The following is a 25,922-nucleotide window of genomic DNA, read 5'->3' on the forward strand; positions in this document are numbered from 1 at the left end:
TGGCCTTAAAGGGGACGCGGCCTGAGTGGTGGTTCCCAGGGTGGCCCCCGCTCCGGCTCCTCCCCGTTTCCCGCACCTCGCCCCTCCCCACGCTTCGTCCCGCAGCCCAGCAGCCCCGCAGCCCCGCAGCCCAGCCCCCGCGCGGCTGAGTCGGGCTCGCTGGATAGAAGCTTGTACAGAGCTGGGTGGGGAGTTTGGACTTTGCAGTTGAAGCAGCATCCCTGCCGGCTGAGCGGGACCTGGCGAAGGGCGTCCCCACTCCAGGGGGAGCAGAGGACTCGCCCTGACCTAGCCTGGCCTAGCCTAGTCCTGCCAGGCCTGAGCGCCCCATCCAGGAGCTGGCTCTGAGGCAGGGGCCACCGGGGTCCCAGAGGTAAGGAGGTCGGGGCGTGTGTGCAGGTTGTGGGGAGTGTCCGCACCCTGGCGGTTCGAGAGCCCTGGGCACGCGCGAAAGGCTCTGAGAGTTTGGGGCTGGAAGAAGGGAGGTCTAGGTGCATCTTGGGCCTCGCTGTGTGACCTTGGGTGAGTAGCTGCCCCTCTCTGGGCTTCAACCTCTTTCATCAATTGTGTTTGGAGGTGATCCCGCCCTCCCCCCTCAACCATGAAGCTCACCGCCTTTCGTAGGGTCCGCAGCCCCAGCCTGGGCTGGGCGTCAGTGCACCGGTGTAACTGGAAGGAGGGGGGGGAGTAAGATGGGGCACACACTGCGGGGGGGGGCGGGCAAGAGGTCGCAACTGCTTGGAATGGGCTTCTGCTGTTCTCAGCATCCTCGCCCCGGCGTACTCCCCTTGCAAGACATGAGACTCCTTGTGTGGTAGCCTGGTGCCCGCCCTTCTAGAAAGCCTGGGGTGGGGGTGGGGGTAGGGACATGGCTATCTGGAGTATGTGAGGGGTGGCCCCAGCAGGGATGGGTGATTATGGTGGGTTCCTGAGAAGGGAATATATGCTCCCACCCCCTTCTTTTCTCTCCTCCCATTTCCCTTCAGTAAAAGAGCTGTTGCTTTTTCCAGCAAAATCCTTCTTATTCCCCTTTTTTTCTAGGAGACAGTTTGGTGGCCCACACAAGGGCCTCCCAGTAATAGGGCAAGGGGATCCTTTCCAGGGCTGCCTTAGGTAGAAGAAATTAAGTTACAAAAATTCAGAGACAGGTGCTGCTGTCCAGAGATCTGGATGGAGGGCCGGTGAGGGTGCTGGGAGGGTCAGCTTAGTGCTCCCCAGGCAGCTCTGGCACCCAGGGGAGTCAGAGGAGGAAGACTGGGTGTGAGGGTCAGAGATAGAAGAAATAGGTTTCTCTACTCCTTGGTGCTGGGTTAGGGCTTGGAGGGTTGTCTGTGCTCTGAGGTAGGGAGAAGTTGAGACCTTCCTGAAGCCTCCTCCCCTGTTCCATTGGATTCTGTGAGCTTTGACCTGAGGGTTAACCAGAAACAGTTTATGTTTTTCTTTTCTTCTGCTTTGGTTGTTTGAGTCATTTTTAAATGGCTAAAGCCTCACTGGGTCCTGTCCAGTGACCTCTGTAGGGACCTTCTTGGCTGATGTTTGAGTCTCAGGGTTTTAGATATGAAAGACCAGACCCAGCTGATGAGAGGGCAGTTTCTGGAAGGTGCTTTTCTGGTTATATCTTGAGTTGTATCTCATCTCGTTGTCACATGTTTATCATTGGGCACTTAGTACTCCTTCACCTCTGTGCCTGGTCTTGTGCTGGGCACGAATACGGGATTGGACCTGTTTCCAAAGGAGATCCTAGCCTGGTGAGGGAGACAGACCTAGAATCCAGTGGCGCTGCTGAGGGCTGAGAAAAGCAGAGAGACTTGGACTGCAGGGGTGTTAGGACAGGCTTCCCAGAGGAGGGGGGCATGTGACCTGGGCATTGGAGGATGAGTCAGAATTTTCCAGGAGAGAAAAGGGAGAAGCCTTTCCCAGCAAGAAGACATCACCAAAAAGCGGCCAGCAGGAAAAGCCCACTGTGAAAATTCTTCAGATGTGTCACCAAACAGTGTTTGTCAAGTTCATGTCCATCCCTTACCGCCACCAGCCAGGTATCACAGAAAGGGCTTGAATGTCGAGCTGGATCTTATGCTGAAGGGGCCGGGGGGCCCTGAGTTCTGGGCAAGGCAGGATGGAGATTATCATCTAATGAGATTAATCTAAGGATGTTAGCAGGGTAGGTGGGTCAGAGAGACGAGGAAGGGATGAGGAAGCCTGAATTGGGGCCCAGGGTGTGGGGGCAAGGCATTGTGTACACGTGTGCACACACACCCAGACCCAGTGCTTTTGGGGTGGTGGAGATGAGTCAGGCTTCACCATCCAGGAACAGAGACCTGTCAATACACCGTGGAAATGAGGAAGGTCACGCGAGAGGGACAGATAAAGGGATCTGAGCCTTCCAGGGGAGGGGTTGTGATGCTTAGTGTGTGCCCTGGAGCAGACTGGGTGTTGCTGGGACTGTCAGGCTGTCATGCCAGCAATGAGAGGTATAAGCCAGGGGCTTGGGGAAGAGCAGCAGCATTGGCGGGGAAAGGCTAAGGGGTGGTCAGGCGGTCATTGCCCATTTTGGGGTTCAGAGGCTCAGAGCGATGAAGAGGCACCTGCCTCAAGGCTGGGGGCACTATGCGTAGTGCCTGGGCTAGATTTGAAGCCTGGACTCTATCCTGCAGAATACGTACCTCTATTGGAGGATGGATTGAGGCAGGGAATGAGGAGATGAGTTAGGAGGCTACTGCACCAGTCTGGGCAAGAAGTAAAGAGAAGCTGATCTTGGGTGCTGCTAGAGCTCAGGGGGAGATAATGGAAATGCTAAGTTGGCAGTGAGGACTAATGGATAAAATTCCTGGTAGAAGCAGCAAGTTCCGGAGTGTGTGTCTGCTTGTCTTCTTCCCGGACAGTGTCTGTTTCCCCCCTCAGTGCAAAATAGCCCGAGAATAGACTCATGACGGCCCCAGCCCTCATCTTTTTTACACCTTGTCCCATTCCCTGTCAGGGCTGAAATGGCCATCATTTTGCAAGTGAAGAAACTGAGGAGCCTGACAGGGACTCACCCAAGGTCACCTGGTGATTCAGAAGCAGAGAACCTGGGCCTCGTGCTTTTAATGCAGGCTCTTCTGAGGGAGGAACTGGCTGCTGTGTGCTGCTGCATTTGGTGCGGGGCAGCTGTCTCTTGGGTCAGAGCCAGCATCGACAGGCCGTCTCCTTGTCCAGAGCCTAGAGGGGTAATCCAGCCTCCCCTGAGGAGTGCTGGCGGTCTGCTGCCTCCTCCCCCAGGGAGACCAAGCGCAGGTTCTTATCCCACCCTGCTAAGGCTGTGTCCCTCTCTCGTCGATCCTCCGCATTCCCAGCCATGTCCTAGGGAGATCATGGCTCGTCTTGCCTGCCTTCTGTGGCCTGTGATGAGGTCAGGTGAGCTCCAAGCCTCTAAAACCCTTTTGCATGAATGCACCCAAGATATTGAGTGGGTTTAGTTGGTGACCATGGTGACAGCTGACCTCAGACTGCCTGTGTGGGAGTTGGGGCAGGGCTTGCTTGGAGTGGCCAGGCCATGGACTGCACAGAGGCTGCGTGGCTGGCCTCAGAGATCACAGCCCTCACAGAATGGCATCACTGACGATCTTCCAGCTGCCAGGTGCAGACCATCTTCTGTGGTAGGTTTCAGGTAGAACGATAGGAAATTGCCAACATCTGACCCTTTGCTTTCCTGTGGTTCCACCTGGTATCATTCATCCCCATTTGTAGAAAAGAGGCTCGTGAATGTGATTTGCTCAAGGACACATAATGAGTTGCAAGACTAATATTTGCCTAAGGTCACACTAGAATGTAGGACTCCTCATTCCTAGTGTTTTTCTACTTCCAGAACCTTCCCTAGCTCCAGAACTCCATTTCTGCCTGCCCTCAGGTTCTCTTCCTCCACACGTGATGTCAATATCTCATCAATTAGGGCTTCTTCTTGGCTGCCTGGGCTGAGAGCATATTACGTCCCCTGGAGTAGCAAGGGGGAGAGTTTTGCAGGATGGTGTACAAGGGAGGTTGGACACAAGCACTGCCTAGGAAAGAGAGGACCGGGGATGAAGGGAGACCAGTTTTAAGAGGTCTTTGGAGATTATGCCTGGCACTGGCACTTTTGACCAATGTGTCTGCCTCCACCCCCAGGCTTCTGGGGATCAGAAGTTCCTAAGGACATGGACTTTACTTCTAGAGTAAAGGAGACTGATACTTTCTGAGCACTTTTCTGTGCCCAGCACCGTGCTGAGGACTTTATATTTGCTTTAACAACAACCCTGCAGGGTGGAAATAGGCTCAGAGAGGAAGGAGCAGTGATGGTAAGAAGACTTCATTTCTGGATGAATCTCATTTGGAGTAAAGAGTTTGACACATTATACCAGGGGGCTTGGAGTGGGCCCTGGGCATCTGAATTTGTACTAAGTGCCCCGGTGCTTCTGAGGCAGACAAACCAGTGTTTGGGGACCACTGATCTGTACTCTGGCTTCACCCCCAGTAATCTCAGAGATGCCAGCCACTGAGAAATAAGCCCTAGTCCTTGCTCCGCAGAGTTCACAGCCTGGTGCGAGAGACAGAGACTTAAACAAGTGGGCCCATTGCTTGGTCACACATGCCATGATGGAAACCTGGTTTCAGTCAAGAGCCAGAACAGAGAAGGGAGCGTCTCCATAGGGCCTGGCACAGAGTCGGGGTCCCACAATATCTGTGGTTGTGAATAGGAGTTTCTGGCCCCTCATTTAGTAAATGTCTGGCTAGTCTTCACACCAACTCCAGCTCTCAAGATTAGTTTTTACCAAGCCAAAAAGTTTAAACATCTCCTGTACGCTGAACCTTGTATCAGGTCCTGCCTAGAGTGGGATTATATGAAGCAGTAAAGAAATGACTGTCTTCTAGGAGCTGAAAGTTGGATATTAGGGGCAGAAGCTTTACCTTTGTGAACCGGCATGAGAAGCAGGAGAAAAGTGGGTCAGCTTGGGAGAAAGGCTTCCAGGAAACTGCCCAAAGGGAGGAGAAAGGCAAAGGGAAGGCTATTGTGGCTCAGAGGAATAAGGTAGCAGCAATTCACTGTATTTTGCATTTGTTTCTTCAATAAATGCCTACTATACATCAGGCACTGGGCTGAGTGAGAGAACAGAACTGACAAGGTTCCTGCCCTCAGGAGTCTATAGAGTACAGTGGAGGAGGCTGACTTGAACCAAGTGTTCATGATAAGTGCTATAAAGGAGGACAGGGTGCTCGACCCAGACAAAGAGGTTAGGGAAGGCTTCCTTGAGGAAGTGAGTTTGAGCTGAAGTCTGCAGGGTGAGTCAAGCAAGGAGGGAGGAGCATCTGCAAAGGGCCCGGTGGTGTCCGGGACAACACAGTGAATCAAGGTGAGGGGCTGGTGTGGGCTCAGGCTGGGGAGGCGGCGGGGCCTTGAGCGTGCAAGTCTGTGGAACCAGGGCCGCACAGACGTGAAATGCTCTGCTTTATTGGAGGGAATTACGTGACCCCAGCTGTAATGGAGGAAGAGGCTACAGGTGGCTGCAGGAATGGAGGGTGAGGGGTGAATTCAGGCCTGGAGGTCCAGGGATATTCTAACTGAAGACAGGGTGTTTGAGGTAAGCTCTGAAGGAAAATAGGAGTTTGGCTGGCTGTGTGAGTGTGTGGTGGTGGTGGAGGTCTTGGGAGACAGGTTTCAGGCAAAAGGCACAGCATACAGAAAAAAGTGGCGTCTTGGAAAGGTGTCGAGCACTTGAGAAACGGCAAAAAGTGGATTTGGGGCAGAATAAAGTATGCCAGGATCTCTCTGTTGGCTCTTCCTTAGGACCCTAAGCCCTCCCTCCCTGGAGATGTGATTGTGTGTGTGTACCCTCTCAACTCCCCTCCCCCCCCATGGGACTTGGCCAAGGTTCTGCACAACAGCTTCTATATCCAGCTCCTACCTGCCCCAAGAGTGGATGAGGTCATCAGGGAGGCCTGGGGAGAGAAGGGCAGAAGAGTAGGGGAAGGGGTGGAAGCTGCAGATAATGCCTTTGTGAGATTAAAAAAAAATTTTTAGTGTTTATGAGAGGGAGGGAGTGAGAACACGAGTGGGGGAGGGGCAGAGAGAGGGAGACACAGAATCTGCGGGAGGCTCCAGGCCTGTGCTGGCTGAGCTGCCAGCACAGAGCCCCATGCAGGCTTTGAATTCACAAACTGGTATCATGGTCTGAGCCCAACGCTTAACCACTTAACCGAGTGAGCCACCCACGTGCCCCTGCCTTTGTGAGATTAAAGTCGCTCATCAGCAATAACGACAACTCCCTGGGGCTCGTTACATGCCATTCATGTGCTTTACCTCATTTCGACACCTCCCCTTGAGGCAGGTATCCTCGCCCCATTTCACAAAGGACAAAACCGAGGTCCAGAACGATGGTTGCTCGCCCCCAGTCTTGGTGCAGGGGGCCGCTTGGGAAACTTGACCTGCTGGGCAGAGTGTGACCCTGCTCCCTGTTCCCTGCAGAGCGGCACCATGGACAAGATCCTGGAGGCGGTGGTGACGTCCTCGTACCCGGCGAGCGTGAAGCAGGGGCTGGTGCGGCGCGTGCTGGAGGCGGCGCGGCAGCCGCTGGAGCGGGAGCAGTGCCTGGCGCTGCTGGCGCTGGGCGCGCGCCTCTACGTGAGCGGCGCCGAGGAGCTGCCGCGCCGCGTGGGCTGCCAGCTGCTGCACGTGGCCGGCCGCCACCACCCGGAAGTCTTTGCCGAGTTCTTCAGCGCGCGCCGCGTGCTTCGCCTGCTGCAGGGGGGCGCCGGCCCACCGGGCGCCCGTGCTCTCGCCTGCGTACAGCTCGGCCTGCAGCTGTTGCCCGAGGGGCCCGCGGCGGACGAGGTGTTTGCGCTGCTCCGACGGGAGGTGCTGCGCACCGTGTGTGAGCGCCCGGGCCCCGCTGTCTGCGCGCAAGTCGCCCGGCTGCTGGCGAGGCACCCGCGCTGCGTCCCTGACGGCCCACACCGCCTGCTTTTCTGCCAGCAGCTGGTGCGCTGCCTGGGTCGCTTCCGCTGCCCGGCCGAGGGCGAGGAGGGCGCGGTGGAGTTCCTGGAGCAGGCCCAGCAGGTGAGCGGGCTCCTGGCGCAGCTGTGGCGCGCCCAGCCCGCTGCCATCCTGCCCTGCCTGAAGGAGCTGTTTGCCGTCATCTCCTGCACAGGTGTGTGTGCTCTGCGGGTGGCGTGGGAGCTCGTGCGCGCCGTGGCTGTACGTGCGGGTTCCCGTGCTTGGCGTGGCCGTGGGGAGGTCTGCCTGGTGTGTGTAAGGGGCTAATGCGCAGGTGGGAGATTGCGATGTTCCTTAGGGTAACAGGGCTATCCTGGGGTCCTGCTGTGGATTTTGTCCTGTGGTGGGTGATGGGCACATACCGAGGAGCAGACTGCTGGGTGAGGAGAGGGACCGACTCAGAGCATGCTGTCCAGAAGCAGGACCAGGGGCTGAGCGGACAACAGGAAGTGGGGTGGATGGGTGTCATCAAGCCCTTTGGGTCAGATGGGTTTTGTAGAAGTGGTGACTTTTGATTCACGTTGGGCAGCAGCAGGCGCGAGGTGTCCTGGGCAGGCAGAGGCAAAGTTCTAGAGATGCGATGGAGCCTGAACATCTCAATTCTGAAATGTAAACACTTGGGCCTCCATTGGCCATTGTGGTACTTGGACTACAGTATACACGAGTGAAATAAGATCTTTGCCTTCCCTGATAACAGGGCTGTTCAGTTGAGAGGAAAGGAACTCACCTGGTGGGACAAAGAGCAAGGTCAGGTTTAAAAGCCCTTATCCAGTTGGACAACAGATTTTTATAACTAAATGTTCTTCTCACCTCGAATCCTTTGTGTGGTTCCACCTGGAATGTCCTCCCTCAAGTCGCACAGCCCTTCTATCTTTTGTTGCCAGTCCCAGTGTTACCCTTTCTTACAGATTTTGCCTGTATAGGCACAAGTGGTGGTGGTGGTGGTGGTGGTGGTGGTGGTGGGTGGTCAGTGCTTTCTCTGTGCCCATACAGGGCACGTGAAGGTTTGTTGAGTGAATAAGCTAAGGTGGGATTGGCGGCTGTGATGCTGTAGGAGGTAAGGGGGTGGCCCCACTGTGCTTCTTGCAGAAGCCTAGCTAGTTCCTTGGCATCATGAGGGTATGGAGTGTTGGGGGAGGTGAGGGGCCTACCTGTCTTGCTAAGCTCATCCCAGTCCCCCCATTCCAGAGGAGGAGCCTCCGTCTAGTGCCCTGGCCAGCGTGGTCCAGCACCTTCCATTGGAGCTAATGGATGGTGTCGTTCGGAACCTCAGCAATGATGACAGTGTGACAGACTCTCAGATGCTGACGGCCATCAGCAGGTGGGCTGAGGGCTGGGTGGTGGTCAGGTCTCCCTTCTTCGACTGGGTGCAGTTGCTTGGCTAGATTTAGTGTTAGGGGGTCCAGGCTCTCATGCTTTTTCATTCATCCATATTTTTTTGAGTCCTGCTCTGTGCCCAGCCCAGGACTGGATGTGGGAGATGCAGAGAGCCTTCCCTAGCAATGCTGTCAGGGTGGTTGGCAACTGTATGACCCTGGACAAGTCAATAAACTCTTTGAGCCTCAGTTTCTCCCTCTGTAATAGCAAGGGTGGTGTCAGAAGTTGTTAGGCTTCCATGGGGTCACACTAGAAGCTTAAAGTATATTATGAAGTGCATTCCGAGTTTGGCAGGAGTTTGGGTGCTTTTCAGCTCATGGCTTTTGGATATCTCACCTCATTTGAATGTCATCGCACCTATGATCTAGCCCCACCTGCTGGTACAATGATCCCAGAATATACTGCCTACCCCCCTGCCTGCAGGCTTTAGGCTCTGTAGATCCCATTCACCTCGCATGCTCTTCATACCTGTGTATAGATCTACCATCTCCATTGGGCCTTCCTGAATTTCTTGTATTTAGTGGGTAAGAGTGTGGGGCTCTAGAGGTAAGTTGTCTGGGTGCAAATCCTGGCTCTACTGCTTCTAGCCTGTGTGAATTTGGGCAAGTTACTCCACCTCTGTAGGTCTCCGCTTCATTTATAAAATGTGTAATTGAACCCATTTTATGGGGTTGTTGCAAGGATTAAATAAAATAACATGTATAAAGTGCTTAGAGCAGTGGTGATAATTACTATCATCACAATCATTATGACTTTACTCTTTAATTGTTCAACCCCTTTATAGCATAGTCTACTTATTGAGTCCAAAAGTAATGATGTAGTGACATTTTCCTGAGTGCCTCTGTGTGGCAGCTTCATGCTGTGTGCATACAAGCATTATCTTGTGGGGGTCAGATGGATTAATACATATAAGGCAGATGGAGTAGTGCTTGGTGCAGAATTAATACTACAAGAACTAGCTATTGTTACTTCTTCTAATCCATACCACAGCCCTGTGAGGTAGATATTGTCCTCATTTTACAGAGGAGGAAACTGAGGCTAGAGAAAGTGATTTGGTCTAGGTCATAGGCAAGGGTTTGCTGGAGCCAAAGCTTCCAACCTGGGGACAGCGCTCCTGCAGGTGGGCCCCATGGTCCAGGCAGAGACCGCTGAAAGCCCTGTTCTGCCATTGCAGTCTTGTGTGCGTGGGGCGAGTGAGGTTTGGGCTGTCGAGAGGGCCTGCCCCACCTTCTGCTGCACTGGGAGTCCCAGTCTCTGCCAGATGCCTGTGCTGGGCTCATTTGTAGTTCTCAGAGGTGTCTTGTCCATCCCATGGACCCCAGGGCTGCTCTGTGCAGGTGTGGATCAGTGTGGGGTCTGAGGACATCATGGCTAGTGCCTGGGCTACCCCTCCCAGGCTTTAGGGCCTCCGCCGCCCTTGTGTCATTGTCACTCCCCTCACCAGGATGATCGACTGGGTGTCGTGGCCCCTGGGCAAGAACATTGACAAGTGGATCATCGCACTGTTGAAGGGGCTGGCCGCTGTTAAGAAGTTCAGCATCTTGATTGAGGTTTCACTCGCCAAAATTGAGAAGGTTGGTGGGCCCCTGTCCTAGGCCTGGCTTCCGGCGCTTCCCACTCTCTCTTGCCAGGGGCAGTTGTGGGTCTGGGAGGCAGAGCACTGGGGCTCCCACCTAAGCTAACTGTGACCTGGGACAATTCACTGCCCTTCTGTGGGCCTCAGGTTTCCCACAACGGTTTCTCTACTCATTCGAGAATATGTATCTCACTTTTGGTCTGTCTGTCCATCCATCCCTCCCATCAGGTATCTGTCTTGCTACCCATCTGTCCATCGACTAGATCTGTGACATATCAGTGTTCGTGATCCTTCAGGGGTCTGCTGCTTCAACTCTGGCATCTCTGACTACCTCTCAGGTCTGAGGCTACACTTGGCCTCTGGGACCGGGGCATGGGGGACTCCTGACCAGGGACTTTCTTCTAGGTTTTCTCCAAGCTTCTGTACCCCATTGTCCGGGGAGCTGCCTTGTCTGTCCTCAAGTACATGCTCCTGACCTTCCAGCACTCCCATGAAGCCTTCCACCTGGTAAGGACCCTGTGTGCTTGGGGAGTATGGGTGGCTCTTCATCCCCCACTGGTTTGGGTGGAGACCAGACGTGCTGTCTCTATTGGTGTCGGAAGTTTGAAGCCCAAGACCTTAAAATCCAGGACATTAGGACTGGAGGAGACCTGAGACTCCATTTTGCAGGAGTTGTATAGGAGACTAAGGCCCGAGAATTTGCATGGCCTCCCAACAGGCCCATAGTAGAGTGACAGCCCTAGAATGATGACAGTTAATGTTCTTTGGGTGCCTGCTGTGTGCCAGGCACAGTACTAAACACAGGACGTATATTAGCTCTCAGAATAGCTAATTCTCCTAAGGGAGAGTCTGTCCTTTTTTTCCATTTTTCAGTTGAGGAAACTGCAATTTAGAGAGGTTAAATCACTTGTCCCAGACACACAGCTGGTGAGTGGTACTGGGAAGATTCTAGCAGAGTTGGTCTGACTTCTGGCCTGTTGTCCTTCTTATACCTTGCTGCCAACCAGCACCTGGGTGAGCTAGTCTCCAGCTCTGGGCCCTTTCTGCCATCTTTGGGGCCATCCCTTGGGAAGGACAGCCTGTAGTCCTTGGGGCGCGGGATGCTCCTGCCTTCCTTCCCCAGACCTGTAGATGGGTCCCTAGATACTGATGGCTCCTGGTCAGGGCATAAATTCACACTTCGTAATTTTCTGCAGCAGGAAAAGCACAGAACCAGGGATTGGGGTAGTTGGGATTGAGTCCCATCTCTGCCGTTTGTCAGATGTGGTGACTGGGCCAGGTGATTACCTCTGAGGTCTTAGAACAGGCTAACTCCCTAGGATGGTGGGAGAGCATTATATGAGGTGATATTTGTCAAGAACCTGCCACAGGTGCCTCCCAGGGCCTGGACAGATAGATCTGTGTTTCTTTTCATCCTTCTCCTAAGCTCCCTGCTCCCAGTTCCTGTGGGCTGACTCTGTCCATCTCTGGGACATTATGGTAGAGCACCCCCATGGTTTGAAAGTTAGCACTCTGTAGCACTGAGGAAAGAAACAGGCTTTGGATTCAGACAGACACCTCAGTTTCTCCTGTAACACATGGGGGAAGTTCTTGGTAAATTCTATAATCTCTTTAACTTCAAATTCTTCATCTGTAAGATGGGGGTAATAATTGCCGAATAAAGACATCGTGAGGTGAAGGGCTTGACCCGTAAGCATTCCAAAGCATTCTTTGGAGAAAGAATCCTGGTAGAAAGAAGAGTAGCCCTGGCCATCCAGGCTAGGCTCCCCTGGAAGGCCATTTGGCTGAAGCTTAACAGCCGGGGCTTGGGCTCAGGCCTCCTGTCAAGTGTGGGGAAGGAATTATTTATCCCATTTGACAAATGAAGAGACTGTGGCAGGATGTCCAAGGTCATGTGTATTGTAAAAAGAGTCACTTGCCTGCACGGCACAGAGCCCCATGTAGATAAGGGGACAGTGGCAGATGGACAGATGTCCCTGCCTCAGGGAGCTCTGGGTGTTTTCAATACTGACCACCAGCCGATGGTTTAGGTTAGTGGTAAATGGTATCGAGCCTCATCTTCCTCTGTTCTCACAGCTCCTCCCTCACATCCCCCCCATGGTGGCCTCTCTGGTCAAGGAGGACTCCAACTCCGGGACCAGCTGCTTGGAGCAGCTTGCGGAGCTGGTCCACTGCATGGTCTTCCGCTTCCCAGGCTTCCCAGATCTGTACGAGCCTGTCATGGAGGCCATTAAGGTGAGTGACAGTCTCCCACTGCTCCCTTGCCCTGCTCCATAAAGGGTGCTGGTTTGGGCCTTGCCCAATACTGTACTACAGGTTAGTGACAGCCCCCCATCATTTGGTCTCTGCCTGTCTCCCATCACCTCCCCTGGCCCACCTGTGCTTCAAGCACACTGAGCCACCTGCTATTTCCCTGGATGGGCCACCTCTCTTGATTGTTCCGAGCCTTTGCATATACTGTTCTATCTTCTCTCTAACTATAAACTGTTCTCTTGATCTGCACAGATAGCTCCTGTATCCATTGAATCTTCTCCACTAAGGCTCTGCTCAAATGTCACTTCCCTCAGGAAGCATTCCCTGACAACTCTCGATAACCCTCTCCCCACCGCAGGCTGGGTCAGGACTTCTGTGGGCTTCCACAGCTCCCACATCCCAGTGTCACGTGTTGTCACTATCTGTGTGTTTGTCTCCCTCTAGCTGTGGCACTCCAGAGCACTGATTGTTTTCAAGTGTTTACATGGTTTTACTGATGCTCTGCTTTGTGCCAGACCGAGGCTGGGAACTGGGCACACGGCTCGAGACAGACCAAGTCTCCTCCACTGAGGAGCCTGCAGCCTAGCAGTCCCTCTGATCTAAGCGTCTTAGGAAACACCTCTGAGGAACCAGAGGTGGGAAGGGTCATCCAATTAGAGGGGGAGGCTACCAGGAAGAAGGGCATTCTGACCTGGGCTTGCTAGGTTGCTGGGACAGTAACATTTGTAGGTAGTGCCGCATTTGACAGTGTTTTCCATACATTTTGTTTTTCAATGCCCACAAGAAACCAGAAGCAAGTACTGTTGTTACCTGAATTTCATAGATGAGGGAAATGAGACTTGGGAGGCTTTGGTGACTTGTGCAAAATCAAGGAGGGAGTGAGGGACATAAGCAGGGTGCTTGGTTGCAGAGCCCTTTCCCATTGCTTGATACAGAGGACAGGTCCAGGTGTGGGTGAAAGATGTCTAGGTAGCTGGCAGCCCTTATAGACCCTCTGATCTGACTTTCTGTAGTCACAGCAGATAACCTGAAAAGCGTCCCACTACAAAACACCTAGAAATGCTTGTTAAAATATAACAAACATCTTTTTAAGTACGTAGCTGAGCTTGCAAGAAAGTAAAGGGGAATCCCCAGGGGCCAAAAAGGAAGCCAGAACTGGAATCCAGAATGGTAAGTGAGAGATGATGCTATTTTTGCCCTGGGGTGGGGAGGGAGTGAGGGAGGGTGAAACCTTAGTCACTAGGTGGCTTGAGCTTATAGGGACAGGGGGTGAGGCTTATTAGGGCCTGCTGCCACTAAGGCTTTAACACTAAGGGGCCCATATACACCAGGATCCAAGAAAGGCTTTATTGTTGGCAAATGAGCGACCTAGAAAAAATACATGTAAGTCAAGTAGCTGTCAAGGAAACTTTTCCGGCTTGGTCTGCACTCTGGATTGAGAAAAAGGAAATTTGTAATCCTTGGCCTGCTCTCTTACGGGTTTAGGGTTTGAGTTCTCTTTGTCTTTGTGGTTGTGGGACTCCTAATCTTAGGCACTAACATTAAAAATAGTTATGAACTTTTAATACCCAAGAGTTGCCTTACAGAAACAGAAATGAAAGTGCTTTCAAGTTTCAACAAAGATAAAGTTCTTTGTTGAAAAGAAAAAGCTAAAGATGAGTTTATAATCCAAAAATGACAAAACACACAAGGGAACAATCCACCATGAGTGAGAGAGAGCAGATGCAATAAACAAAACTTCTGCCATTTACTTGGGTCTTGGCAGTTTTTCTAACCTCATATGAGAATTTGAGAGAGCCAGCCTAGAACAGAAGTGGCTACCTTGCTGGATCATGAGCTGCCTGTCACTGGAGGTAGATGAGCAGAGAAGACAGGGCTTTGACTTGTTGGGAGTGACTGTTATTGTTTCCTGCTAGCTTGTGAGCTTCTGGAGGGCAGGGACCATGTTTTGATCTCTGTGCCCTGCAAATATCTGAGTGAGCATATGGAGGGTGCTGTCCTGGAGGTGTAAACAAAGAGGAGGGAGCATGGCCCTGCACTGGGTACGGAGGGAAACCCACACTGAGCGAGACCCAGGCTTTTCACACTAGGGGCTGTGGTCTGATCCAGGGAACAATGAGTCTGTAAACACCTTTACTGCTAGGTGCAGGCAGCTAGACTTTATAAGAAAGGTATAGAAACATGTGTATGCCACTTGAGAAGATCCGAAAAGTCTTCTAGAGAGGGGATATAGGAGTTAGGCTTTGAGGGATGGGGACTGGCCGGATGAAGTCTGTCCAGAAGTGCCAGAGGGAAGGGTGTGGGAGAAGGCACAGTTTGTCAACGGAGTGGAATGGACATCAGAAAGATCAGACTGGAGGGCCTTAAACCTGACTGACTGTTCAATCTGGCAGATGGGGCTTCTCAAACATTTCCTCTGAATCCTTGAGCCCAGAAAAGGGAGTTGCCCATGCAGCCTGACACAAGCTGTGTTTCTCTAGAATCTCATTTTATCTCAGGGATGCAAGTATGGATTTTGTAATGACAAACATTTGTTTTAGTGTAAACATTTTTATTCCTTGAATATTAGGGAAAATAGCTCCAAGGGAGATGTGCTATATTTGTCCTGTGGCTTTTTAAAAAAATTTTTTTAATGTTTTATTTTTGAGAGAGAGAGAGAGAGAGAGACAGCATGAGCAGGGGAGGATCAGAGTGAGAGTGAGACACAGAATCTGAAGCAAGCTCCAGGCTCTGAGCGAGCTGTCAGCACAGAGCCTGATGCGGGGCTTGAACCCATGAACCGTGAGATCATGACCCGAGCAGAAGTTGGATGCTTAAGTGACTGAGGCACCCAGGTGCCCCTGTCCTCTGGCTTTGAATACCTCTTGGTACAAGCTAGTTTCAGAGGCAAGACCACAAAGTATCCATAGGATTAAAAAATTTTTTTTTCTAATATGTATTTATTGGCTAAGAGAGCTTTTGTATGTAAATTTCCAGTAACATTAGGAGTTTGAAACTTACTTTATGGTTTTGCTTTATGTTCCTAAGAGTACCAAGTTACCTTCTTGGGGAAAAAGGGCATTTGATGTTTTTTCTCTAGTGTGGATAGTTTTGTGTGTGTGTCTGTGTGTGTGTGTGTGTGTGTGAGAGAGAGAGAGAGAGAGAGAGAGAGAGAGAGAGAGAATGCGTGAAGCTCTTTTTCGCCTTTTTGTCCCTATTTATGTTGTGTGTGGATTGGGAACTGAATGGGGGATAATAGGAAAAGGGGATAATAGGAAGAAAAAAGAAGGGACTAAGAAGATAATGAGTCTGTACCTTTTTATCTTGGCTCTGGAGGCTCCTATATATATATATATATATATATATATATATATATATATATTTTTTTTTTTTTTATTTGTGAGAGATGATTGACTGGTCTGGTAAACGTTCTTTGGAAATGAGTGAGGAGAAGTGTTAAACCACTGCTTGAGCTGGACCTTCGGCAGTGGTCAGACGATGTGCGCTGGGGAGACCAGAGCTTTCAGTGCTCAGCTGGTTGGAAACTCTGGAGGCGTGGACACATCTAGGGACTGAGCTCAGGATCTGGAAATGATAGGACTTTGAGGAATGTCACTTAAATCTGTTAACTCCCGTATTAGGCCTAGGTGTTTTCTTTTAAAATACATTATCATTAGAATCCAGGCTGGGTAATGTTCCTTTAGGTGCATCTGTTTTAATGTTAAAAAAGGAGAATAAATAAGAAAGCATGCTAATCCCTGAGCTGTTGACCAGGGACATATCTCAGGCCCCCAGGCCCCTCCACCATCCTGTCTGTGACCAGGGACTGATACCTCAGGCCCCCAGAACCTTCCACCATCCTGTCTGTGACCAGGGACCCATACCTCAGGCCCCCAGGCCCCTCCACCATCCTGTCTGTGACTGGGACCCATACCTCAGGCCCCCGGCCCCTCCACCATCCTGTCTGTGGGATCTTGCTGGGAGGCGGTGACTAATTAAACCTGATGGCAAACCTAAAAGTAGAAGAAGTGGGAGCATCATTGTGTGCCAGCACAGTGAGAATCTGGTGCCAAATTGATATGCCTCACTTGATGCATATGAAGAAACCGAGTCTGAGAGGCTTACTGACCATGACCAGGCAGCTAGTTAGCACAAGAGTCAGGAGTAGGACTCAGATCTTGATGCTGTTGAATCTATTGACTGGTGAGCCTGTGTGTTCATTGTTTAGAGTCTGCTGTACCCTGGGCCCCTCTAAGAACATAAGGATTCTTCACTTACTGCCTGTTTGTCCCCGGAAAATTCTTTTCTCCAGGTCTAAGTTTTTTCATCTATAATATGGGAATTTTATACCTTCCTAAGATAGTGTGACATGGAAGGTCACATAGAAGGCCCACATGTCAAAATGAGAACCTAGAGTAAGGTTGGAAGCATATATCAAGAACATTTGTGGGCAGTGTGCTTGGGTAGGCTATAGTCCAGAAGACTTCCCAGAGGAAGTGATAGTTTGAGAGCTGACCATGGTCCCCACCATCCTGCTTACTTGTTCTCTCCTCAGGACCTCCATGTTCCCAATGAGGACCGCATCAAGCAGCTGCTGGGCCAGGATGCCTGGACCTCGCAGAAGAGTGAGCTGGCTGGTTTCTACCCCAGGCTCATGGCCAAGTCAGACACGGGCAAGATTGGTTTAATCAATTTGGGCAACACATGCTACGTGAACAGCATCCTTCAAGCCTTGTTCATGGCTTCTGAGTAGGTGCTGCATTCAAGTTTCCTGTCTGCCCCTGCTTCTCTCCTTTGGGCTCCCTCGTGAATGGGGTGGGGGCAGAGGTTTGGAGAGGGTGGGTCTTGGTTTGCATTGATGGCATAATCCCCTGAGGTCTGTGGGTACATGAAGGGGCAGGTGAGAAGTCCCAGTGGGCTCCAGGCCATTGCCAAGGCAGTAGGTCAAGACTGAATTGGAACTTGAGATGGGACTTCTGGGGCTGGAATGGGTTCTGCTCAGGGTTGGTCAACATCACTGATTTTTCTACTGGATGGGTTGTGTCTTCCTGAATAGAACTTCCATTTATCCCGGTATTAGACATCCCCTGCTCCCTTTACTAAAACAAAACTTTTTTTGTCAATGGCTACCTATTCAACTTAAGGCTTGCTTAAAAATCACTTAATGTTTAAGCCACAGAAGTAGACCTCTTTTTCCTACAATTTGTGTGTGTGTGTGTGTGTGTATTTAAAATGCACATAGCATTTACCGTATTAACCATTTTAATTGTGCAGATTAGTGGTATCAAATACATTCACATTGTGCAGCTTTCCACCATCCATTCATGTAACTTTCATCTTGTAAATCTGAAGCTCTATACTTTTTTTAAAAGAAATTTTAATGTTTTTATTTATTTCTGAGAGAGAGAGAGAAAGTGTGAGCAGCGGAGGGTCAGAGAGAGAGGGAGACAGAATCTGAAGCAGGCTCCAGGCTCTGAGCTAGCTGTCAGCACAGAGCCCAACACGGGGCTCGAACCCACAAACAGTGAGATAGTGACCTGAGCCAAAGTCGGACCCTTAACCGACTGAGCCACCCAGGCGCCTCTGAAGCTGTATACTTAATAAACTTCTCATATTCCCATTCTCCCTTCCCCCAGCCTCTGGCAACCCTATTAGACTGGCAACCCAAGTGTTGCTTTTACATTTTGGCTCTCGTGAATAATGCTGCTGTGAACATGGGTGTACAAATAGCTCTTTGAGATACTACTTTGAATTTGTCTGCATATATGTCTAGAAGTGAAATAGGTCCTAGGGCAGTTGTAATTTTAATTTTTTTGAGGAACCTCCATATGGTCTTCCACAGTGGCTGCACCAGTTTGCATTCCCACCAGCGGTGCACGAGGGTTCCAGTTTGTCCACATCCTCACCAACATTTCTGTTTTTTTGACAGTAGTCATCCCAGTGGGTGTGAGGTAATATCCCACTGTAGTTTTGATTTGCATTTTCCTAATGATCAGTGATGTTGAGCATATTTTCATGTGCTCATTGGCCATGTGTATATCGTCTTTGGGGGAAATTTCTATTTAAGTCCTTTGCTCATTTTGAATCAGGTTGTTAGTTGAGTTTTAGGAATTCTTATGTATTCTGTATATTAGTCTCTTCTCAGATATGAATTGCAAATATTTCTCCCATACTGTGTGTTGCCTTTATGATCAGATATTTTTTAAAAATTTTGTTGAGTTGCATTTATTTGTTATTGATATACATTTGACATTCTATTAACTTGCGATATACAATATATCTGATATATGTGTGTCTTATGCTCACCACAATAAGTCTGGTTAACATCCATCACCACACACAATTAAAATTTTTCTTTTTTGTGGTGAGGACTTTTAAGATTTTTTCTCTTAACTTCCAAATACACAATACAGTATTATTAACTATAGTCACTGTGCTATACATTATGACCCAGGACTTGTTATTATAACTGGAAGTGTGTACCTTTTGACCACCTTCACCTATTTCACCCACTCGCCACCTCTGGCAACCACCACAAATCTGTTCTCTAGATCTATCATTGTTTTGTTTGATTCCATATGAGTGAGATCACACAGTATTTGTGTTTTTCTGTCTGACCTATTTCAACTTGCATAATGCCTTCTACGTTCATCTAATTGTTATAAATTGCAGGATTTCCTTCATTCTCATAGCTGAGTAATATTCATTACACATATAAGGAATTATATGTATTTTCTGTATTCATTTGTCAGTGGACACTTAGTTTGTTTCCATATGTTGGCTATTGTAAATAGGCTGCAGTGAACATTGGGGTGCATATATTTTTTTCCAGTTAGTGTTTTTGTTTTCTTTGGATAAATACTCCAATGTGGAAATGTTGCATCATGAGGTAGTTCTATTTTTAATTTTTTGAAGAACCTCCATACTGTTTTCCATAATAGGTATATCAGTTTACATTCCCATCAGCTGTATACAGATTACTTTTGTTCCACATACTTGCCAACACTCATTATTCCTTGTCTTGTAGGATTCTAACAGGTGCGAGGTGATATCTTACTGTGGATTTGATTTCCCTAATGAAAGTGATACTGAACACCTTTTCATGCACCTGTTGGCCATCTTCTTTAAAGATTCTGTTGTTGAAATCTTCTGCCTATTTTTTTTAATAGGATAGCTTTTTTCCTGTTGTGTTGTATGAGTTTTTTATATATTTTGGATATTAACCTTTTATCAGATAGGTGATCTGCAAATATTTTCTCTTATTCTGTAGGATGCCTTTTCATTTTGTTGGTTTCCTTTGTGCAGAAGCTTTTTAGTTCGATGTAGCCCTGCTTATTTACTTGGCTTTTATCATCTTTATTTTTAGTGTCAGATCCAAAAAAAATCATCATCAAGATGATGTCAGGGAGCTTATAGATTATATGTTATTCTTTTTCTGAAAAAATTTTAAGTTTATTTATTTTGAGAGAGAGAAAACTCACGTGGGGGAGGGGCAGAAAACAATCCCAAGTAGGCTCTGCACTGTTAGTAAGGAGCCTGAACATGGGGCTCCAACTCATGAAACTGTGAGATGATGACCTGAGCCAAAATGAAGAGTCGTATGCTTAATTCAGGCATGCCACACTATGTTTTCTTTTAGGAGTTAGATGGTTTCAAGTCTTATGTGCAAATCTTTAATCCATGTTGAGTTGATTTTTGTGTATGGTGTAAGATAAGGGTCCAGTTTTGTCCTTTTGCATGTGGCTTTCCAGTTATCCCAACAACTGTCCTTTCCCCATTGTGTATTCCTGGCTCCTTTTTTGTATATCCATTGACCATGTAAGCATGGGTTTATTTTGGGGCACTCTTTTCTGTTCCATTGATTTATCTTTTTATGCCAGTACCATATTGTTTTGATAACTATAGATTTGTAATGTAGTTTGAAGTCTGGAATCTTGATGCCTTCAGCTTTTTCTTTTTTAAACTGCTTTGGCTATTTGAAGTCTTCTGGTTCCATACAGATTTTAGGGTAGTTCTATTTTGGTGAAAAATGCCAGTGGAATTTTTATAAGGATTTCATTGAATTTTAAGTTGCTTTGGGTATTATGGACATTTTAACAGTATTATTTTTTCTAAGCCATCAATATAGAATATTTTTCCATTTATTTGTGTCTCCAATTTCTTTCATCAGTGATCCTCATTCTGATATGTTGTCAGAAGGTCAGGGTAGTGGCCTAACCGTATGTCACAATGCCTGTGTCACTCAGTTTGCTTCATCTCTTCACATAGGCATTTTATCATCTTACATCATTATAGGAATAAGGGTGAATACAGTACAATAAGATATTTGGAGAGAGAAGCTATGTTCATATAACATTACAGTATATTGTTATAATTATATTTTATTATTAGTTGTTGCTAATGTCTTACAGTGCCTAATTTATAAAATAAACTTCATCATAGGTGTATATGGGAGAAAACAGTATATAGAGGATTTGGTACTATGTAGTTTCAGGCATCCACTGTGAGTCTTGGAACATATCTCCTGCAGGTAAGTGGGGGCTACTGCATAGGTCTTTTACCTCCTTGATTAAATTTGATAGAGTAAATGGGATTGTTTTTGAATTTATCTTTCTTATAGTTATTACTGTATTGAAATGCAGCAGATTTTTGTATCCTGCAACTTCACTGATTTCATTTATTCTAAGGGTATTTTGGGTGGGGAGTCTAGGGGTTTTTTAAGATGTAATATCATGTCATCTACAAATAGAGACAGTTTTATTTCTTCATGTCCTATTATGATGCCTTTCATTTTTCTTGCCTAATTATTAGCTAGGACTTTCAGTACTGTGTTGAATAAAAGTGATGAGAGTGCACATCCTTATCCTGTTCCTGATCTTTGAGGAAAAGCTTTCAGGTTTTCATCGAGTATGTTGTTAGCTATGAGCTTGTCATAGACGGTCTTTATTATGTTAAATTTCCTTTATACCAACTTTTTTTGAGTTTTGTCAAATGCTTTATGTGTGTATTGAGACAGTCATGATTTTTATCCATTTTCTTATGTGATATGCCATATTGCTTTGTGAATGTTGAACCATCTTTGCATTCCTCTATAAATTGCACTTGGTCATGTATGAGCCTTTTTGTTTATTGTTGAATTTGGTTTGCTAATATTTTGTTGAGGATTTTTGCATCTTTGTTCATCAGGGATATTGGCCTACAATTTTCTTGTGGTGTTGTCTGATTTTGGTATTAGGGTAACACTGGCCTTATAAAATGAGTTTGGAAGTATTCCCTCCCCCTCCCCCTCCCCCCTCCCCCCCCTCCCCTGTGGGACACACAGCCACCCTGTGTCCTTTGATGAGAGAGTGTAGTCCATTTACATTTAAAGTAATTATTAGTAGGCCTATACTTAATGCTGTTTTGCTAATTATTTTCTGGCTGCTTTATAATTCCTTTGTTCCTTTCTTCTCTTGCCCTCTTCCTTTGTGATTTGATGATTTTCTGTAGTGGCATGCTTAGATTTCTTTCTTTTTCTCTTTTGTGTATCGTAGGTTTCTGCTTTGTGGTTGTTATCCTAACATAAAATAACCTATTTATAAGTCTGTTTTGAATTGATAACTTAATTTTGAATGCATTCTAAAGCTCTAGTTGTTACTCTTCCCCATGTTTTATGTCTTTGATGTCATAATTTACTTTCTTTTATCTTGTATATCTGTTAACAAATTATTGTAGTTATAATTCTTTTTACTACTTTTGTCTTTAACCTTCACACTAGCTTTGTATTTGTCTTTAACCTTCACTCTGGCTTTGTAAGTGATGAATCTACCACCTTTGCAAAATTAGATTATTCTGAATTTTAATATACATTTATCTTTATTAGTGAGATTTATACTTTCATAAACTTTCCAGTCGCTAATTATACCTTTCAGCTTAAAGCAGTCCCTTTAACATTTTTTGTTAAGCCAGTACAGTAGTGATGAACTCCTTCAGCTTTTGCTTGTATGGAAAACTATCTCTCCTTTAATTCTGAAGGACAGCTTTGCTAGGTACAATATTCTTGATAGGAGGTTTTTTAATTTCACTTGGACTCCTTTCTAGTCTGTAAAATTTTCCCTGAAAATACGCTGCTATTCTTAGGAGGGTTCTCTTGTATGTAACAAGTTGTTTTATTCTAGCTGCTTTATTTTTTTTTTAATATTTATTTTTGAGAGGGAGAGAGACAGCATGAGCAGGGGAGGGACAGAGAGAGGGAGACACAGAATCTGAAGCAGACTCCAGGCTCTGAGCTGTCAGAAAAAAGCCTGATGTGGGGCTCAAACTCACAAACCATGAGATCATGACCTGGGCTGAAGTTGGATACTTAACTGACTAAGCCGCAGAGATACCACTATTCTAGCCACTTCTAAGGTTCTATTTTTGTCTTTAACTTTTGACAACTTAATTATGGAATATTAGTGTAGGTCTCTCTGGATTCAACTTGCTTGGAATGCTCTCAGCTTCCAGATCTGGATGTCTGTTTACTTCCCTAGATCTTAAGGAGGTTTTCAGCCATTATTTCATCAAATAAGTTTTCAATCCCTTTCTCTTCTCCTTCTGGGTCCCTTATATTGTGAATATTGGTCCGCTTAATATTGTCCCATAATGTCTTTAGGTTGTCTTCACTCTTTTTCATTTTTTCTTTTAACTGATCTGATTGGAGGAATTCTGTCCTTTTCTCAGAATTGCTAGTGATTTCTTCTGCTTTGTGTAATCTGCTGTTGAATCCTTCTGTTGTGTTTTTCAGTACATTTACTGTGTTTATCAGCTTTGTGATCTCCACTTGGTACTTTCTCATATTTCTCTGTCCATGTTGTCACTTTGTTCATGCACTGTTCTCCTGGCCTTGGTGAGCACCTTTATGACTATTGTTGTGAACTCTTTATCTGGTAAATCACTTGTCTCCATTTTTTTAAAAAATATTTTTTATGTTTACTTACTTATTGAGAGAGAGAAGAGAGCACAAGTAGGGGAGGGCAGAGAGAGACACAGAATGTGAAGCAGAGCCCGTTGTGGGACTCAAACTCCCGAACCATGTGATCATGACCTGAGCTGAAATTGGCCATTTAAACCGACTGAGCCACCCAGGCATCCCACTTGTCTCCATTTTTCTGCGGTTTTATCTTGTTCTTTCATTTGGAATACAGTTCTCTGTTTCTTCACTGTCTTTGACTCTCTGTGTTGGATTCTGTGCATTAGATAAAACAGCCACGTCTCCCAGTCAGCCCTTGCTTTTTGGCTGTCTCTCAAACCATTGTGATCGTCCAAGCAGCCTACTTTGTTCTTAGTGGCTCTCGGTAGTTCAGACTGTGCCAAGACCTGTCAGTGTCCTAAAGGAGAGGATCTCAGGCCCTCTCAATGCAGGGCTTATTAGAAGCCAGACCCTCAGGTAGCAGCTTTTAAAGTATGCAAATAAATCTCTTCTCAGGGGAAGACTGGGAGATGGGCATTTCTAACTGTGAAGATAACCTAATAGTCCTCTTTAATGGAAAGATTGTGCATTTGTGTCTGCTGCCCCTCTGCTGTTCCCTGATATGGTAGCCCAGCTGTTTTCTATTTGTTACAGCCCTGTGTGATCTGCATGTGTAAGCTTCTCTGGCCAACAGAACCAGATATTCAAGGGGTGCTTGCTCCCTGGGTAGCACCTGCAAAAAACAGGGCTCCAGATGTGTGCATAAGCTCCAGAGATGCAACCTGGAGTGAGGCAGAGAAAGAGCGCAGAGATGACACCTGTTAGCCTCTGCAGTCTTTTGGAAAATATTTCAGTCGGCCCTAGATGTGTGTTAGATTAGAAGCCTGCCCCCAGGCTGAACTTTTAAGATAGACAAATGGACCTTTTTCCCAGAAAGACTGGGCTTGATTCACTCAGCTGTCTCTGTGCTGGCTCCTGGCAGGTTAGCCATGCTTGGTCCATGAAAGCCGTTTAAACACTGTTTATCAGTTTGCTGTATCATTGTTGGTCCTGTGGACATTCGCCCCATTGACGTTCAAAGATAGATACCTTGGGGCCCTCCTTCAGGTGCAGGTTTTAAAAGTTAGGGTGCCAGATGTAGGATTCAAACTCTTTCCTCCTCATGGAGAAACTGATGGTTGTGATTTCCCTATGGATTGTGGGTCACCATGCTGGGGGTGGGATTTCTGGTGAAATTGTCTCCACCTCTCCTACCCATTCCAATGGTGGTTTTTTCCTCTTTCATGTGATGTGTAGGAGTTGCTCAGCTGGTTTTTAGATTTCTTACAAAGGGAATGGTTTCATATGTAGCTGTATATTTAGTGTGTCTGTGAGAGGAGTTGAGTTCGGGATCCTTCCATCTTGAAGTGAAACCCTGAATGGTGTCTCTATGCACAAATTATTACATTTTTGTGAAATCCAGTTTGTCTAATTTTGTTGTTGACTGTGCCTTTGGTGTCCTATCTTAGATCATTGCCAAATCCATTGTGAAGCTTTTGTTCTATGTTTTCTTCCAAGAGTTTTGTTGTAAATTTAGGTCCTTGATCCATTCTGAGTTGATTTTTGTACATGGTGTTAGGTAAGGGGCCAGTTTCATTCTTCTGTTTATGGACATTTAGTTTTCCCAGTACCATTTCTTGAAAAGACTGTTCTTTCCTCCATTGAATGATCTTGGCACTTTGTTAAAAATAATTTGACCTGTTTTCCATTCCATTGGTCTCTCTGTCTGTCTTCATGCCAGTACCAGTGTTTAGATTACTGTAGCTTTTGTGTAGTAGGTTTTAACATCAGGAAGTATGAATCCTCCAGTTCTGTTAATCTTTTTCCAAGATTGTTGTTCATGATTTCTGATCCCCTGGGATTCCAATATGAATTTTAGAATTTTTTTTCTGTTGCAAAAGATGTCATTAGATTTTTGTAGGGATTGCGTTGAATCTGTAGATCACTTTGGGAAATAGTCACATTTTGACAATATTAATTCTTAATCCATGATCATGGAATGTATTTCCATTGATTTATGTCTCCAATTCTTTCAGCATTGTTGTGAAGTTTTCATTATGCAATCTTTTACCTCCTTGGTTAATTCCTAAGCATTTTACTCTTTTTGATGCTATTGTAATTGGAATTGTTTTCGTAATTTCCTTTTTGAATTGTTCATTGTTAGGGTGTAAAAATGCAGCTGGTTTTGATGTGTTAACTTTGTATCCTGCTACTTTGCTGAATTACTATTTCTAACAGCTTTTACTGTGGTCGTTAGGATTTTCTACATACAAGATTATATCATCTGGTGACAGATAATTTTACTTTTATTTGTGTGTGTGGTTGTTCTGGCTAGATCTTTTAGTCCTGTTTTGAATCGAAGGGGTGAAATTAGACACCATTGCATTGTTTCTTACCTTGAGGAAAAGCTTTTAGACTTTCAACACTGAGTGTTTTGTTCACTGTGGGTTATTAATCTATTGCTTTTATTTCATGGTGGTAATTTCTATTGTGTAAAGTGTTTTTTATCATAAAAGTGTGTTGAATTTTGTCAAATACTTTTTCTGTATTAATTGAGGTGATCATGTGCTTCTCTCCTTTATTCTGGTGATGTGTATATATTATAATTAATTTTTTTGAACATTTTACTATCCTTGCTTTCCAGGAATAAATGCTACTTGGTTATAATGCAGAATGTTTTTAATGTGGGGTGCCTGGGTGGCTCAGTTGGTTAAGCCTCCGACTTCAGCTCAGGTCATGATCTCACGGTTTGTGGGTTCGAGCCC

General features: G+C 46.9%; 1 protein-coding gene across 2 annotated transcripts in view; it reads left to right on the top strand.

Moving 5' to 3' along the window:
• The first annotated feature begins 176 nt into the window (after window positions 1-176).
• USP35 (ubiquitin specific peptidase 35) overlaps window positions 177-25,922 on the top strand; it is a 67,037-nt gene continuing 41,291 nt past the window's right edge. The window contains exons 1-7 of one of the 2 annotated variants that reach the window (XM_039228799.1): window positions 177-373; window positions 6,476-7,157; window positions 8,192-8,324; window positions 9,825-9,954; window positions 10,362-10,463; window positions 12,033-12,191; window positions 16,744-16,937. In XM_039228799.1, coding sequence (XP_039084730.1) covers window positions 6,485-7,157; window positions 8,192-8,324; window positions 9,825-9,954; window positions 10,362-10,463; window positions 12,033-12,191; window positions 16,744-16,937 — 1,391 coding nt within the window. In that variant the 5' untranslated portion in view covers window positions 177-373; window positions 6,476-6,484. Of the gene's footprint in view, window positions 374-6,290; window positions 7,158-8,191; window positions 8,325-9,824; window positions 9,955-10,361; window positions 10,464-12,032; window positions 12,192-16,743; window positions 16,938-25,922 lie in introns of those variants that run through there. The other variant, XM_039228798.1, reaches the window with a different exon arrangement.

The sequence above is a fragment of the Hyaena hyaena genome, unplaced genomic scaffold (genome assembly GCF_003009895.1).
Source record: "Hyaena hyaena isolate Hyena2069 unplaced genomic scaffold, ASM300989v1 scaffold_34, whole genome shotgun sequence".
NCBI classification, from domain to species: Eukaryota; Metazoa; Chordata; class Mammalia; order Carnivora; family Hyaenidae; genus Hyaena; species Hyaena hyaena.